The sequence below is a fragment of the Equus asinus genome, chromosome 25 (assembly GCF_041296235.1).
Source record: "Equus asinus isolate D_3611 breed Donkey chromosome 25, EquAss-T2T_v2, whole genome shotgun sequence".
NCBI lineage: Eukaryota > Metazoa > Chordata > Mammalia > Perissodactyla > Equidae > Equus > Equus asinus.
The window spans coordinates 28,812,358-28,829,831 of record NC_091814.1 but is presented as its reverse complement, the minus strand read 5'-3'; the positions used below and the strand labels follow the sequence as shown (position 1 = coordinate 28,829,831).

The 17,474-nt window shown below is 44.9% G+C and overlaps 1 protein-coding gene across 10 annotated transcripts in view; it reads left to right on the top strand.

Annotated features, from left to right (window-relative positions):
* LOC106823687 (carboxyl-terminal PDZ ligand of neuronal nitric oxide synthase protein) overlaps positions 1-17,474 on the top strand; it is a 286,226-nt gene that overhangs the window by 183,857 nt on the left and 84,895 nt on the right. For all 10 annotated transcript variants that reach the window (XM_070497043.1, XM_070497044.1, XM_070497042.1 and 7 more), the window contains one exon: positions 9,731-9,823. In XM_070497043.1, the coding sequence (XP_070353144.1) occupies positions 9,731-9,823 (93 nt within the window). The remainder of the gene's footprint in view (positions 1-9,730; positions 9,824-17,474) is intronic.

Genomic DNA, 17,474 nt, shown 5'->3' with positions numbered 1-17,474 from the left:
CAGCTATCATAGCGAAAGACCTTTTGGGCTTATGTACTCCGGGTCTAGAGCCTTGCTACTCAAAGTGTGGTCCGTGAACCAGTAGTGTCTGCATAACCTGGGACCTTGTTGGAAATGCAGAATTCCCCCACCCACCAGCAGAATCTATAATTTAACAAGATCCCCAGGTGATTCATGTGGACCTTAGTTTGAGAAGCGCTGCTTTAGAGAATGCTGTAAGTGGAAGCTTCTATGAGTAGATTTCAGATTCATTGTAGGAGTTACTTTTCAAACAGAGCTGCCAGCACTCTGTGAGAGGCTGAATGATCACTTGACAGAGACAACATTGTTACTTCTAAGAGCCCTCCCAACTCTGATTTCATTTTTTTCTCCTCTTTCCCAAATAGTTTCTTCAGTGTCTCCCAAGAATGACCGTCTTCTTCCTATCTCCTTATACCATGAACATTCATTGCAGCCATCTGTTCTGCTCACTATGATCTTCCCATTGTTTTCTCTCTTAAACCTAGAAATTCTCATGACCCTAATGGATGAGTGCAAGCACAGGTTTTCCAAATCTTCTCCCATCTCTTTCTCATTGTGCTAACAAGCCTAACCTTAGGGGAGAAGGTTCAGTGGATCAAAGGCTTGGGAGAGGCTCGGAAAGGGAGCCCCATGTAAATGCCTACATGACCCCTAAATTCCCTTCTAATTTGTATGCCCTGGTTCTCTGGAACAAAGTAGACTTTTTCAATATTAACACATCCTTTGTGCTCACCTGTGCTGTTATTGTTGAAAGCACTGCTACTGTTTCCAGGCAGGGGATTTTGAAAGCATTTTCTTATCCTGCTTCTGGGTCTGTACAGTGATTTCTTCAAGGCATTTTCTTTATTCTTACAACCCAACGCTTGATATACGTTCCTGGTCTTTCCTAGGTTTCCCATTTCCAGTCTCTCTCCTTTCAGAATCCTCGGTGCTGGTGCCAAGATAGTGTTCGCCATCAGCCCTTCTGCTTTTTCCTTTTTTCAGACTCTAAAGAATGTAACTCCCTCCTACTTTGAGAATTTATTTTCTAGTTGAGAACGCTTCCCCATCTGTCTGCATCCTTTCTCCTTTCCATTCCCTTCCCTTGCTTCTGGGATCTTCCTGGCCTCACGAAACCACTTCCTTGTCGCTGTACCTTTTCCCCTACCTTCCTCAAGTGTGCCTGACCGTTAACTCTTCCTACAAGGGCTGTGAGGTTTGTGTTACAGTGAGTCATATTTAGAGCTGGGAAAGTTCTCAGAATCTAGCCCAATACCCTCATTCCACAGGAAGGAAGAGTGATACCCAGAGAGGTTAAGTGGTTTGCCCAAGGTCACAGAGCTAAGACTGCAAATGATTGATATGAAACAGCATCACTGTTCAACCTCACTTCTTCAGGGGACTCCATAATACGTGATGTGAATTGTTTCGTTTAACTTTACAAAGGGAGTGTGGGGATGTGCGTGGTGGATGGTAAGGGGTACGGGGAGGTCCCAAAACGTGATTGATTGCCTTCTTTTGAAGAGAAGTAAATCAAGCCTTAGAAAGACAGAAGGATTCATCATTTGTCTCATAACCATTTTTGAGGAAGAAAACCCTAAACCCATGATTCGTAACTCTACTAAATACTGGCAAACTTTTATTCCTTCTAGTCATGTGTGTGTAGATATGAATTATACTGTTTAAGCATTGGGGTGTCTTTTTTCTTCCTCTAGAAGATGGTTTTAATGTCCCTTGTCTTCCTACTTACATGAGAGACCGTGTTAACCGCTTAGAGGACGGTCTGGGGTAGACGTTAGAGGAGAAGGATAGAATTGGTCATAGTCGGGGTGTGTTTTGTTTTATTTTTGGCTTTTCACCCACCTATGCCTCTGTTTTCGCTTCAAAGAAAAAGGTTCCAAAACGTGTTTTTAATGTGCCGCAAGAGCTAGCAGAGGGAAAAGCAGCCTGAAAGCAGTGGATTATTAGTCGTGGTCCTTATCTTGGTTCATAAATCACCCCTTTGGGCCCCTTAATCATGTGGGTTGTTGTTCAGCTCCCTATGACCTGTCAGCATGCTCCCAGTTGGAAAAAGTGACGGCTGTGTTCCACGGCCTGTCTCGTCTCCTCTCCGCGGGGAGCAGCCGCCGCTCAGAGGCTCCCCTGAGTGCGCAGCCTGAAATTGCCTGCACTTGAGGCTGCCGCTGTCTGCCATCCGAGGGCCTGTTTAATTTGCCCTCTACCATCATGCTGGTCTCCTGACGCTGTGGCAGTGCCACCCTCCCACTCAACATCTGTGTCTGGATGAACCTCTCTCCCCCTTCTCAATGTTCCAAGCAGAATGACCTTGGATATTTCCTGCCCTGAAGCCCTCCTTACATTCCGAGGGCCTCTTTACTATGTTTTTCTGACCTCATTGGCATTCTGTACCCTTCCCAGGTCATAATCGACTGTGTCCCTGGGTGTGGAACAGGGTAGGAAGCAACAAGGGAAATGAGGGCAGCCAGTGCGATTAGTGTGGGAAAGATTTTGGGGGGAGATTGCAGACTTTCCATTGAGTAGCTTGAGAATGTTCCAGAGCCTACGAAGTTAATTTCCAATAAGATTTTTCTCCTTTTCTTGCTTTCTGTTATAAGATGGGGTTGCCTGTACATTAAAGAGCTCATTACATATGTATTGAATGAATGGAGGAATAATTTTATTTCCTGGAGCCAGGATTCTGGGTCAGTGAAAAAAAAATCAGATGTTGGGCAACGTAAAGAGTTCAGGGCCAAGAGTCAGAAGATGTGGGTTCCAGGCTTGTGTTTTCTGCTTAACGAACCTGGAGAACTTTTTTTTTTTTTTTTTTTTTTACCATTTTTGGGCAGTGGCTTCTTCATCCATAAGATGAAATGTTTGGTCAACATTTGTGGCCCCAAATGTTTCAAACACAAAGATTCCTCTAAAATTTTGTTGATGAAATATTTCAGAGTTACAAAATATATAACTACTTGATACCAACCACCCAGCAGAATTCTCTCCCAACATAGTAATTATAATTTTAGCAGCCTTTGATTTACAAAATGGATGACAGCCAATAGCAATGATTCTTTTATAAGAATCTGTATTTTAATTGTTACAATAGTATCTATACTTCTAGAAAAGATAGGACATATATGATCAAGACACATTGATTTCCTCTAAGGCAATTCTAGATGAAAGGAAAATATGTGAGAGCTCTTGGAATATGGCTCTATGGCCTAGAGGACTGTTTCTGAACAGTGTGATCTATGTTACTGCCTGCATCCAAAGAATTCCTGCCTCTGGCCCTCCTCCGGATCTGCTGAATGAGCATCTCTAAGGGCTGGGTCTGCGATTCTGCCTTTTTATTAGGTATCCCAAATAGTATTTGAAACTTGGGTTTTAGATCTCCTAGTCTACAGAACTAGGGAAAGACTTAAGTTCTGCATTTATGCTACTATGGCAATGAAAATTCCTTTCTTTAAAAAGTACCTCCTCTAGTTCCTATTATGTATTTTGCAGTGTATAAAGATTTTATTTATACCCAACTTTTAGTGGTATATCTGTTGCTAACATAAGTGATGCTGGCCTTGAGGATGATAGATAGGAACTAAATGTCTCTACCTAGCATTTGCGAGAAGCCTCCTGGATATTCTAGAATTTGGATTCAGTGCCAATTTTGGTCTTTGTCTTGCTCCCATTTCTGAGGTTTCACGTGAATGAACAGTACAAGTCACTGAGCTACACAACAGTGTCAGGGACTGCCGTGGCTCTTGGGCACCCTGTCCCCAGATCCTGGCTCCATAGGAACAGGAGCTGGAACTTAGGGAAGCTAGGTAGCCCAGAGGTTCGTCTGCATGACCACCCCCCATTCATTACCTCTAACTGTGCTATAAGATGATTGAGATCAGCCTTGACCAGTAACGGACACTCTAAATCATTCCATGTAATTAAGTAAGGCTCAAACAGAAGGTAAAGCCCTTAGCAGTGTGTTGTGGAGTATGGAAGAATTTAAGTCAGATCTTCTTAAAGTCCTTATGCCCATGGAATAGAATCCAGGTTTTAATAAGTTGTTAATTAATTAACTTCTGGAAGATTCTTTTACCCTTGTGGACAGTGTCATGTTTTCTCAGGCTCTGTGAATAACCACTGTCAACTGTGTTCATTATTTTATTTGACATTCATTTATCACTGTCCTGTGTCCTGGTGCTATTTTCTTGGGTACAAATATATATGTCATATTTCTTGCTCTCAAGGGGGGCATTGCCTTGTGGGAAATAAACAACCCATCAATGGTGAGTGATAATATAGGCTTGCGTATTGCTGTAGTAACCAAGTTGATGGCGCAACTCTGTGGGAGGATATGGGAAGGGGGAGTTGACCTGCAAGGCTTTGCTGTTGAGAAGACTGAGTAAATATTTCAAGAATAAGCAGGAATTCATCAAGCAGATGGTGGGGGGAAGGCATTCTAGGCATAGGCAATAGCAAACGCAATTACATGGAAGTATGGAGAAGCATGGCATGTTTAACTTGCATGTGGGAGAGTGACAGAAATAACTATTGCAAGCAGAATTAAAGTGGCCTTGTTGTGAGCAGAAATGTGTTTGTTATACCATGTTTTCAGATTTTGTATCTTTTTATTGTGGTGAAATATACATAACATAAAGTTTACCGTTTCAACAATTCTTAAGTGTACAGGTCTCTGGCATTCACGTACAACGTTCACATTGTGCAACCATCATGACCATCTATCTCCAGATCTTTTTCATCTTCCCAAACTGAAACTCTCTACCCATTAAACACTACCTCCTCATTTTCCCATCCCCCCAGCCCCTAGCAACCACCATTCTACTTTGTCTCTATGAATTTGACTACCCTTAGGTACCTCATATAAGTGGAATCACACAATATTTGTCCTTTTGTGACTGGCTTATTTCACTTAGCATAATGTCTTCACATTTAATCCATGTTGTAACATATGTCAGAATTTCCTTCCTTTTTACAGCTGAATAATATTCCATTGTGTGTATATACCACATTTTGTTTATCCATTTTTCCATCAGTGGATGCTTGGATTGCCTCAACCTTTTGGCTGTTGTGAATAATGCTGCTATGAACATGGATGTACTCAGATCTTGTATCTTACTACTTAAGTTATTAAACTTTCAAATGATAAGTGCAAAAGAACTTCTTGCAAACCCTTGATATGCCAGTGCCTTTGACTGAAGTGCTTGCAGTTTTGTTCTGGAGATTTGTTCGTGCTGATGAAACCAAGAGCACAGACAGAATGTGATTAAAATGCCCGAAGACACTAACTGAGTTCAGTTTTAAATTTCCTGTGATCATCCCCAGAAAGCAAAGCCATGAGGCTCATTCTAGAAAGGTAGCGAACACGGCCGAATATAAGCTGAGAACTTGCCCCCAAGAGCGTCACTGTCTGCTTTCGCGAACAGAATCTCCTCTCTTGGGTGAAGTCGCCTCTGAGCGTGTTAACGCGTAACTGTAAGCATTGTGGGGACGGTGGGAAGGAGCTGGGCAAAATGAATGTTACGGTGAAGAACGAGGACCAGCTTCCTGTGTAGCTGGTGAGTTAGTGCATCACTAGGCAGACTGTTTGTAGCCGAGATGACTGAGGAATCAAGCCTCCTGTAAAGAATCCAGGGATTCTTCAGGGTGCTAGACATTCTCGGGAAAATAGATCAAGTGGGGGTGGGAGTGGGGGACGGGGAGGATAGTCCTAACCCTTCTCCCTGATTCCTAAGAAAGTCATTCTATTCTATTTCTGCAGCACAGCCTCGAGCCCAGGACTGGTCTAGTCCCTTCATTAAATGCACTCAGCTGTTGCAGACCTCTTGCTTCCTCCTCTTGCAGACCCAGTGGCTGGGACTGAGACATATGGGATTAGGAGGCAGTTCCATGAGTCGAGGACAAGGAAGTACTGGGGGGTCAGGAGATACTGTTCTGTCAGTGGCCCCCTCACTTCCAGCCAATGTTCTTACTCATGTTGCTCATTGGGTGTGTAGTCCTGGTTCCTGCTGGATCTGAGCCCCTCTGTCTACTCAGCCTCCTGATGTGGGCCTTGCTGGTTGGCACAGCACACTAAGTTCCAGGATGCTATTCCAATACAGGGTCCCAAGGCTCTGTTTATGAACCCCAGCCACAGCCACTGTACCTCGGCCTTTCTAGTCAGTGGTTAGTTTTCCAGGACTTGTATTATTTTGTTCTCTAAAAGGTCAGGTCCTGGAAGGCTTAATCTGTCCTTGCTGGTGGGGCTCTGGCTAGCAAAGTGAATGTATCAGGTCAGTCTGGCCACATTGGGGGAAGAGCCAGGCCTCTTGGCACAGACCCCAGAGCTGGCATGGGCCTTGTGGGAGGCTGGCCTGAGCCACAGACGGTGGCACCAGCAGTCCTGTTTGTTCTTCAGCCCCTGGCACAGCCTGAACAGACTAGATTCCTGTGCTGTGGAACACAGATGCTTCCTCCTGAGCCCGCTGCAGCACAGTCTGGAGGAAAAGGACGGGCTTGTCCCCGCAAGTCCCTTCTCTCTGTTCTCCTGGTCGCTCCCATTATCTCCCCTGTCTCCAAATCCGTTTTCTCTCCCCTCAATGAGCACAACAACATGGTTGTCCAAGTGAAGTGTAATTACCATATAAACAAATGGTTTAATGATAATAAATGTTTAAACATTTTCGGATACTTGATTTCATTTCCATAGTTTGCAACAGAACTGCAATTTCTGTCCTTATTCTTCTGTTGGAAAGGGTTGGGGACATCTGGCCACCAGGCAGGTGGAGTAGATACAGAGTATGTCCAACCCAAGAGCCCTTATAAACAGCACTCAGGCAGTACTGGCAGCTATAACGGGGCCTGGGGGCCTTTTTCATGCCTCTCTTGCCCCTCTTCATTTTGAAGCACTCCAGAGCATTCCACCAGCTGTTGTGAGGAGAAACACCTGTGTTGTCACTGTCCCTGAGATTCTAATGCAGTCATTGGTCATACTTTTCCATGTAGTCACTGTGCCCACAGACCCTATAAGAACCGTCTGGAAATATGTGCATGGCGATTGAATTAGAGGCTGTTTTCCAGTTCCAAAGAGAAAGTTTAGTTGCATTTTGAGTTCTTAAGATCACAGTATTAAAGGCATGGCCACGGTTGTCAAACATGAACTATAGAAATAGATAAGGTTTCAGATATGCAGGCGAGGAGTTGGCTGGGCACCTCTTGCCAGCCTTTTGTGTGGGGTGGGGGGAGGATCTTGATTTAAAAAAGGTTCCAGAGACAGTGAAACCAACTGGAGGAGGTAGACCAAACAAGAGAGAGAGAGATGGTCAGTTACAAGATTCTTCTGGAAATACCAGATTATCTGAGTCTTAGCAGGCAGTATGCTCTCTAAAACTAGGTTTGGGAGAATGACATAGTGCCTTGCAGAGCTGGGTACTTCATATTTGCTGCTTGGATTTTGTTGCTAGAAGAGGGGAGGAAGGAAGTATGTGGGCCTTGTGAGAGTAACCTACTGGAAGAGACCAAAGACAATGAAAGTCGAGGATTGACCTGTCTAGGACACATTTTGTCCACCTCTGAGTGTTTCTGGGACTCTTAGGCTCTTAGCTCCCACCTGAGTTCATCAAAACGCACCCCTCTGCACTCCTTTGACTAGCAGGAGCAGCCCTGATTTTAGTGACTTGTCTCCCAGGGGGGCACAGCTGAAAGGTTGTGTTTACTGAAAGCCCCTGTGAGCGGAGGAAAATGCAGGTGTGGTCAGGAAGTGTGGCCGGTTCACCACTCCCAGTCGGCATCAGGCCAAAGTCGGCCGACTTGCAGGTTCTTCTGCCGGCTCTCCCAGCCGGGGGTGATTTCAATTCATCCAGCCGTGCACCTGAGCAGAATGCTGCAGTCAGGACCCACTGCGGATTGCAGCATGTCTGAAGTGCATGCCAATCAGACCCAACCTGAGCCTGCACCCGCTCACGGCCCCTAACCTAGAGAGGAATTTGGTACATGACTGAGGTCCCGTGAGCCAGACTCCAGTACTAACAATGCGCCTCCTCCCGTCTGTCAGATGCGCTCACTCTCCTTTTCTGTTACTTTTAATTGGCTTTGGGTTTCCAGACTCTGAAGCAGAGTCTGAGGTTGAATTTTCTTCTCTTTCTCCTGTGTCTGCTGTTCTGGTTTGCTTTTCTTTTAGTCGCCCTTGGCAAAAAGGGCAGGTAGTTGACAGGGTAGAGCGATTGGTAGGTTGGGCAAAGTGACCACAGGCTCGGGGTGACGTATGTTGCCATCACCTGGAAACTCAGATCGGCTGTAAACCAGAGCCTGCCCTGATGTTATAAAGAAAAATATTTTACTTCAGTTAGCTGGGTCGTGTCCTTGTCTCTAAGAAGCAGGCAGCCAAGAGGCATCAGCGTGGCTCTGTGCAGCAGAGTAAGATCAGTTGAGATCTTAGTGGAAAGGATGGAATGTAGACAGGGTAGGAGGCTCTGAGTTGAGTTCTTAAAATCAGAGTATTAAAAGGCATGGCCAAGGGAAGGTTCTGGATTTCTGATGAGATTTTCAAAGTAGGTTATGTTTTTGTGTCTTTAGGATGGATTAGGTTTAATTCTATCAACATGCTAACTAGAAATAATTAGAGTTTAGATGCACAGGCAAGGAGCTGGATGCCTCTACCCGAGCTTGGTATGGGGGTATGAGGGTATGGTGGTATGGTGGGAGAAGGTCTTGAGAATGAAAGGTCCCAGAGAAGAGGGCCTGTGGGTTGGAGTGGAGGTCTTGGCTCTGAGTCCTGTATTACTACTTTTTAATCTGTAGCCCAGATGATTGATTAGAGAGCTCAACAGGTAAGTTTGTTAGGTGGTGACACAGGGATGAAGACCAGAGGAAAATGGTTTTAATAAACTGGATAAGTGCTCAGAATGAAATTCAGTGAGGAAAATGTAGAATTATACTGCTAGTTATGACTATCTTTACAAACATAAGAAATGGCTATGAATGAACAAATAAAAGAATATCTGAGATCGAGGTGGAGGCCAGAAGTCATCAGCAGTGTAGGACTATGGTTGAAGCAGCCCTGTTCAGGATTGCAGATAGGAGTTTAGAATATAAGAGTTGTGAGGTAATGCCCTACCTTATAACTGTCATTGGTCACATCCTTTCTGGAATATTCTGTCTCCAAAACCTTCAGGCTAACAGAGCTGTGGGCAGACTTGGAGACTGACCTACAGATAAAGGAATTTGGCAATTGAACTTGTAGAGAATAACTTAGAATTCATACTTTTAGTATATTAAAAAACCCTCATCGAAGACTGGTGCCAAATTTTCTTAATCTTTATTGAGGATCAAATAGAGTTTTAGCAGTGTTTGGGTAGACACAAGGAAAACTTGCCTGACAAAGTCATTAAATGGCCAGAAGGAGTTATTAAGGGAGGGTTCTGGATTTCTGATGAGATTTTCAAAGTAGACTCCATTTTTATCTTATTAGGGTGGGTTAGGTCCTTTCCTATGGTCCTACCTGATGGCTCACTGGTGAAACTGATGATCATTCAGAGTCCCTGTTCCAATCCAAAGATTGCATGATCCCCTGCCTACAGACATCCACCTGCTGTTATTGTCCCCTGAGGTGCTCCATGTCCCCAGGAACTGTACCAGCTTCCTAGACTCGTCTGTGGCCCTCTTTTCCAGGTCATGAACTAGCTGGAGCCGTGCAGATGCACTGATCTAATTGGAATGAGCTTCTCTGTTCTCTTTTCCCTTGCAGTATGAGTTTAAAGCCAAGAATATCAAGAAGAAGAAAGTGAGCATCATGGTTTCAGTGGATGGAGTGAAAGTGATTCTGAAGAAGAAAAAGAAGGTAAGTGGTTCTGAACCTGAAACAGGGGTGAAGAGGGAAGTGGGGAAGCTAGGTGTGGGATGCCTTTTCCTTCTAGGCCACTGTCTGGACAGAATCCTTTCTTTATCTGGTGAGGTGGTCTGCTTTGACCAGCAGCAGTGTTGAGAGGCTGCAGCTGGAGCAGAGAGTGAGGCAGAGCCAATGGCCTAGTGAGCCGATTGGCTCAATCAGTTCTGGTGTCCTATGGGTGACAGGGTCATCTCCTATCATCCCTGCATTCAGCCTCTCCCCTACTTTGATACCTTTACCTTTGAGTCTTGATCTTGGGAAGTACTTTAAGTTCAAGTGATGACAAGTAACAGGGTTCGGCAGGGGAGTGGACAAGAGGAGGTTCCCTCAACAGCTGCCCCTTCTGTTGCAGGAACAACCCTCGGTCCCACCTGAGGTGGCATCCAGCCCCATTGCGTGTTCCTCTGTCCTGTTACAGCCCATCTATTTAAATAGTCCCTTGAGAACCAGGCACTGCTGCTGTTCAGTGTGTGGGAAGGCTGGGGCATGGCCAAGGCGGGGGTGGGTTGGGGGGGGGCGGGTGGTACTGATCCATAGTGTGGGCATTCCTCTGAGTTGGGGGGAGACAAGCAAGTGAGCATATGTTGTTTAAACACTTGGCTGTTTGGTGTTAATTTTATGTGTTGGGGGAAACTGATGTTAACCCTTGGGAAAGGCTATATTTGCATAATGGACAGAGGATGGAGTGTATGTTTCCAAAAAGAAATGGAAAAGAGGTTGGTTGGTTGAGGATATGTGAGGAGAGTCTTTTTTTTAAATTTGTTTCTTGACTCTGCTGATGCCTTTTTTATTTATGATGACTTTGTTTTATACTTATTGATGGTAGCACCATCACATAGTAATATATAGACCTCTTGAGCTGCCTTTGGTTCCAAAACTAAGATGCTCTTAATTCAGATGGGACTCACGGCAGACCTTGAGTCTAGGGGTTCTGGAAGGCAAAGAGAAACACATATAGTAGACAACATAAACTTGGAGCATCAAGTGGTTGAGAGGGATGTTGAGGGGTAGTTGTCTTGTTAATTCAAGGGTTTAAATCTTCTCTGTATCCTCCTTGCAAAAGACCTTACCCAGTGCATGATTGGACACCACCAGTGGTGGGGACGTGACTGCTTCCTAAGGTAGCCCATTTTATCTCTGGACGGCTGGGCATTTACCAAGGTCTCCCCTATATTAAACCAAAACTTGTTCTCTTACGTTCCCTAAATATCTTTAGGGATGGTCTAGAAAGTGTTTCATGGCTATGAAGTTGAAAGTATTAGGAAAAACATAGAATATGGTATACTGTTTATAAAGAACTAACTCCTTCAAAATTCACATTGTAGGGAATTTGTAATTGCTTATTAAATATCTTTGACTTTATAAGCCTCCGCTGTGGGGACCATGGTCCCCATCTTGTTCTTACCCTGAGGTATCTTTTCCACCCCTCCCCCACCTTGCGTGCATGCACACAGTGGTTAGCCATGGGACAATCTTTAGAATATTATTCCCTCAGGAGTTTCTGAGCAGGAGAGCTGCTGAAGCAAGCTGAGGCCTGTCAGGTAGATGAAGTCCCTGGGCCCCAGTTAAAGAAATTATGGATGATGACAGTAAATGGAAAAGCAAGAGAGATCCTCAGAGAAAAAAGATGGGCCCGTGCAACCCAGGCTCATGATTCAGGGAGCCAGACAGAATCCCAGCTTGGCTTTTGTCACATGTGTCAGATAGCTTTACTCAGCCCTTCACGTGAGGGGAGACTGGCAGCTCAGTGCTGTCCTGTACCAACTGATAAAATCATTGAGATTTGTGGGCATTTTCCAGGTTCCAAGATGCTTTCACGCCCATTATCACTCATCTCTTCATCAGTCCTGCTAGGAAAATTTTGTGGACGCTTCACTTGGTCAGCATTCATGGCACCCAGTCACCTCAGGAAACAGCCAAACAGTTTCCTCACTGAATTGCTCCCTCACCAGCAGCTGAGCTGTCAGCCTTTCAGAGTCTGAAACCCCGACTCATCAATTTGGAAGCTATGAGCCTTAGGATGCTAACTCACACTGACAAAGCCCAAAAGAGCCTGATGTATAAGCTAGACTGCCAGTTTCTTTATTCACTTTGAGACGTGAAATGGTGTCCCAGACCAGATCCCCACTTTAGCCTGACAAGCACGTTTTTGTCTGTCGGAGGCAAGTGATGTGAGAAGGCAGAATATTAGAAGGTTGTCGTGTGAGCACAGAGATGGAGCAAGTCAGCTAATTGTGTGACAGGAATGTTTCCTGGCCTCTGGCTCCACAATAAATGGGTCCACTGGATGTTCAAAGTAGCCTTGTTGGGCACATGCTGTCCCTGGAGTTTGTTGGACACTCAGTCAGCCTTTGCCTCATTGACTCTCTGAGCCCTATCTCTTCTTCCATGGCTGACAATCCCTACATCTCCCCAGCACCCCAGTGTGCTTCTCAGCGACATAATCTTTGTTTCCTTTTGAATAGGTTAGATTTCAAGGCCTGCTATCCTGGGGCTGCTTCTGTCCCTTTTGGGTTAGTACACCTCTGATCTGATCCATTATGGGGTGACTTCATAGTTTTGCCCTTAGGGGACAGTCCTATTTCCCATCTGTCCCCCATGAATCGTGTACCATGTGCAGTGTAATGCCCACTCTGCATGTCAAAAACTGAGGTTAGAGAGTCTAAGTGTTTTGCTCAAGATCACACAACACATAAGGACAGCTGTGTGCTGAGGTGTCACCTGGCAGAGAAGCCAGCCTCCTTCCATTAAGGAAATGAAAGCTGAGCTGGAGAAGCGTCTTCCCCAGGGAGTCCGTGCGACCTTGTGACTCACTTTGAAACTCCATCCCTGCTAATCTCCAGTGTTGGTTCACCCTCCAGCTGGCCCAGAAAAGAGGTGATCTAACAGGTCTTTCCTAGATCTGACTCTTCTCATGCCAGGCTTGTGAAAGGGGAGCCTCCCGTCTTGTTTTCCCCACCCACGCCTGGTGTCCGTTTCAGGGCCGGGGCTGTGATTTGGATAATGCCTTTAATCACAGCTTTCATTTTACACCGCCTTGACAGATGAATGCACATTAACAGCAATCACCCTCTTTGTCATCTTGTTCCCATGTGACTGTCCTCTGGTATCTGAGTGCTGATACCACCTCTCTCTCTGTGTCTCTCTCTCTGTGTCTCTTGCTGTCTCTGTGTGTCTCTCTCTGTTTATAGAATTGCGAGTTGATGAGAGCAGAGCCACACTTGTCCGCAAGGAAATGGAGCAGTCGGCAGATTTCAGTGATGGCTGTCCTGGTCAGGTTAAGAACCAGCACTCTTGCCATGTAGCTGTAGGTGTAGAAACGGTCCTGGCTGATAGTCAGCCATGGGCACCAGTACCACGTGCAGCCTGCCGTTCTCTACTGATTAGTTAGTGCCTGTGCTGCACTAGTTGGTCAAAATGTTGACTAGTCCCCTCCTCCTGCAGACATACTGATTTTCACTGGGTCAGTCTCACATGCCAGAAGGAGCCCTCGACTGAGATGAGACCTGGGTTCTAGTCCTGGGTCTTCCCTTCCGGCTGTGTGGGTCTGAGCAAGTGATTTTGCCTCTCTGAGCTTCAACTAGATAATGAAGTGTTGGATTAGGTGAGAACTTGAACTGCCAGCTCTGGAACCATGCTTTTCAGTGTGTGTGTGTGTGTGTGTGTGTGTGTGTGTGTGTGTGTCACCTGTACTTATTCAGGTCTTGGAGAACCTACTGGTCTCAAAAGGAGACCCCAGAGGCCAAATGGGTTGGTATGTTGTTGGCTCCACATCCTCTAGGGTAAGACAGGATCCTCTGAGGTCAAACATTTCCCAAAGTAGCCACCGAGCCTCCTTTCCCTCCGCTGCCTGTCCCTGACTGGTGAATGCCTCCTGGCTGGGGAAAGAAGCATGTTGATAGGAATTCTCTGCTCTCCAGAGGGTGTTTTAAGGGCAAGGGCCATCTTCCTAAGCTCAGCACTTACCTGGGCACCTGTCACATACAGTGTGTTTTCATTTATTGTGCCTGTTAGCTAGCTGGATGAATGAACACAATTTGTGTATGATAATGTCATTAAACCAGGAAGAAATAATAGCAATTAGATTATATGTAGTTTAGTTTGTTACTTTTGGCTGTCGTATTCTTCTCCCTCTTTCTCCTCCTGTCAGTCTGCCCATTTAAAAAAACAAGGATGAGAGCCTTTCCCAAGCATGGAAAGGCCTCAGTGGAAATTGCTAACCTCTGTGGCATTATGTTTAGGACTTGTTCAGTGACTCTGATCTTCAGGTGCTTTATTCTAGTGTAGGCAGTAGCCAAATATATTGTGATCATCTCTCACTGAGATGTAAGAAGACATCTTTTTGGTTATATTAACAAGTGTCTAAAAATGCTGCCATGTTGAACTGATGCCAGCAGATAATGAATCTCAAATTCCTTATGAATCTTAGGTTGTGTTTGTGGTGTGAACGCAGCTACTAAAATAATTGGCTTTACTTTGATGTCTCTCAATCAGTGCATTTTCTTCAATTCCCTGCTAAGCCCAAGTAATTATCTTTTCTGTGTATATAATAATGATTATTTATTATAATACTGGAATCACACTATAGCACCATTTGCTAGGGAGCGCATGTCTGAATAAGAAAGATTAGTCTTGAACTTCATTCAAAGGATTGTTCTACTGAAGGAGCTAAAGGGCCTCAGTTTCATGTGGTTTCTCTTATAAACCAATAACTTTGTTGGGATCCCTTAAGGCAGCATTCTAGAAAGGCTTCATCATTCTCGTTAACAAATATTTATTGTGCGTCTACCATGTTCAAGGAAGTGGGTAGGATGCATAGGGTTATTAGTCATGGACCTTTTCCAGCAAAATTAATTATTTTTATGGCGCTATATGCATACATAGGTCTATTACAGCTCCTATAAAATTGCATTGTAGTTATTTATCTCTCTCCCATAGGTTGTGAGCATTTAGGGGCAGGGACCGTGTCTTCTCTCAATCCTATTTCACCTGTTTGGGAATGTAGAAGACCAGAGGGAGCAGACTGATGAAAGTAATTATACCCTGAGATGATAACCAGGACAGCTAACAAAAATAGCTAGCACTGATACTGAGCACCTGGCGTTTGCCAGGCCTTGTTTGATGCACTGTACACTTACTAGATTCTCCCAACCATCCTGTGAGGTGGGTACCATTCTTATGCTCGTTTTGCAAAGAAGATTGAGCAACCTGCCCAAGAACTCAAGTCCCATCAGTGGTGAAGTCAAGGTTTGAACCACGCCTGTCTTGCTCAAATCCCAAGCGAGTTCTTCCCACTGCCGTGTTGCTATGTATGTGTATGAATCTATTCAGGCTCCTTTAGAGAAAAGCTACTTTATAAGAAATGCTTAATTAATTAATCCAAGGTCTCTGACTTCTAGCCTGTACTGTCACTGGGCCGTCGCACGGCAAGTAAACTACTGTCTTGCCCAAAGAAGAGTGTGTTAGTTACTATGGAAACACAGAACTCAGATCTAATTGGGTAAGAAAAGGAGACACTTAGAATTATAGAACCAAAATTTAGGAAAAAGTTTAGAAATGATCTACTCTGATCCCCTAAGTGATTAGATATGGTGACAGAGGACAGGAGAGGCCCAGTGACTGCCCTGAGGCCACCCAGGTAGTTACTGACAGAGCCAGGGCTAAACTTAGTCCAGTCTTCTTTCTACTATGTTATGTTTCTAGGCCTTCTTTATTTTCTGCTAGTTTTAAGATAGGCATTGTAGGAATTGCGTGCACTGTGTGAGGATTTACTAGCACTTCAATTGTGAAATGTGTTTTCTTTATCCATAAGTTGTCCCTGAAGGTGGGTGATAGCTATGTTTTCAGGCTAATCCTATTCTATCTGGAAGCGTGGTGAACTTGTCAAGCCAAGTTAATATGGCCTTTGCAAGGCTTTTTTATTTTTAATTTTTGAGAAGTCACCATTGCTGCCTGGAACATGAGTAACGGTGAAGCTGGCAGACTTTGTGATGTACCTACTGGTAATTTCCAGTAGGGATAGGCAAAAATGTCAATGCAAATTCTTCCTCCACTTTGGGTTCCTAGGGAAGGGCTTCAAAGACGCCACATCCATTTCTAGGTTCCAAAAGGAGGTGGATCACTGTGGTAATTATCCCTGACTCTGTTTTCTGTTCTTGGCACTGTTCCAGGCAGACTTACCTCTGAACGAATTCCTTGGGTAATGTTCCCTGCCAGGAGATTTTCAAATCACAAAATGGCTGTAACTTTCCATGGAGGACTTGACATCTGCACTCATTAGATAAAGGAAAGAGCAGGGCCCTGTATCAAGGATGTGCTTACCCCATTCAGTGGTCTTATAAAAAGCATACTCCCGCACCCCCGCTTTACCCCCTCCCTCTGTCAAAAGTCAAGAGCTTCCCGGCAGTGGAGAGTGAAAATCTGATTCATCACCCAGAGGAGCAAAGAGGACGTGGGGTCTAGAGGTAGATGAGTTGGATTTTAATTACCACTGGACTTGGTGGCCGTGGGGATAAGTAAATTAACTCCTCTGAGCCTCAATGTTTATCTTTAAGGTTGAGATCAATTTTGATAGTGTAAAGGAAGCATTATATAAACATTCTTAAGTGGAAGAAAGGACTTTTTTCCCCTGTCAACTGGGAAATTTCTTGTGAGAATAAAAAATGAAGCAGCTTAGAGATGACTTCCCTATATCTTTCCTTTCTCAGCTTCTCACTTTCTATGTTATTCTAGGTCCTTCGAGAAGCAAATGCCAAGACAGGATTAAATGCCTGTGGGAGAAAATGGGGAGGCATCTGGGAAAGGCTGGGATAGCTGTCAGACTTCAGAGTGGGTCTGCCTCCAAGTGAAGGAGAGAGGAAGGAAGGAAGCAAGGTTGGGTGAAAGTCTCTTAGACTGCAGTGCGGCCCGAGAAAGGTTTGGCAAGGCCGTCAGGGAGTTCTGAAGCCAAAGTCATCTTTGGAGAATTCCTGAGTCTCCTGGGAATGAGTCTGCCTTAGTATCCCCGCACACTCTGTCATTGGCTGGGAATAGCCTATGGGAAGCCAGGCCCCTGCGCAAACACAGTGATGGATTTCAGAATGCAGCAGCTGGAGCTCTTGGTTGGTTAAACTCCCTATAATTGGAGGTCTGTAGGATACATTCTTGTGACCGCATCTTCCTTTCTCCAGAAAATTTTGACTAGCCAATTTAGGAAGCAGAGCCTTCCAAGTTAAGCTACTCTATATCTCATTGACTTTTTGAATTACCTTGGAGTAAGGAATTCATAGAGAAGAAAAAGAAGGGGAGAGGGAATACTGGTGGGGGAGAGAGACGAGTCAATAAACTCTAGTTCAGAGGCTTTCTAAAAGGCTCAGCAATGCCATGAGTGTCCTTAGCAGGCACAAAGCGGACAAGAATTCAGAGAAGGGAGTTATACGTATACACATACAGAGTTGGGGTAGGGCAGAATGCCTTGCATTTGCCCCTGGGGCATCAGTCTGCTCCACCAGGCAATCCCTCCCCACTCACATTTTTTCCCCCATTCCTTTATATTTCTGGAGCCTAGTGAGGAGGAAAATCTTTGTCTCCCTGAGCTCTTAGCTTCGTGGCCTCATTGCTGCCA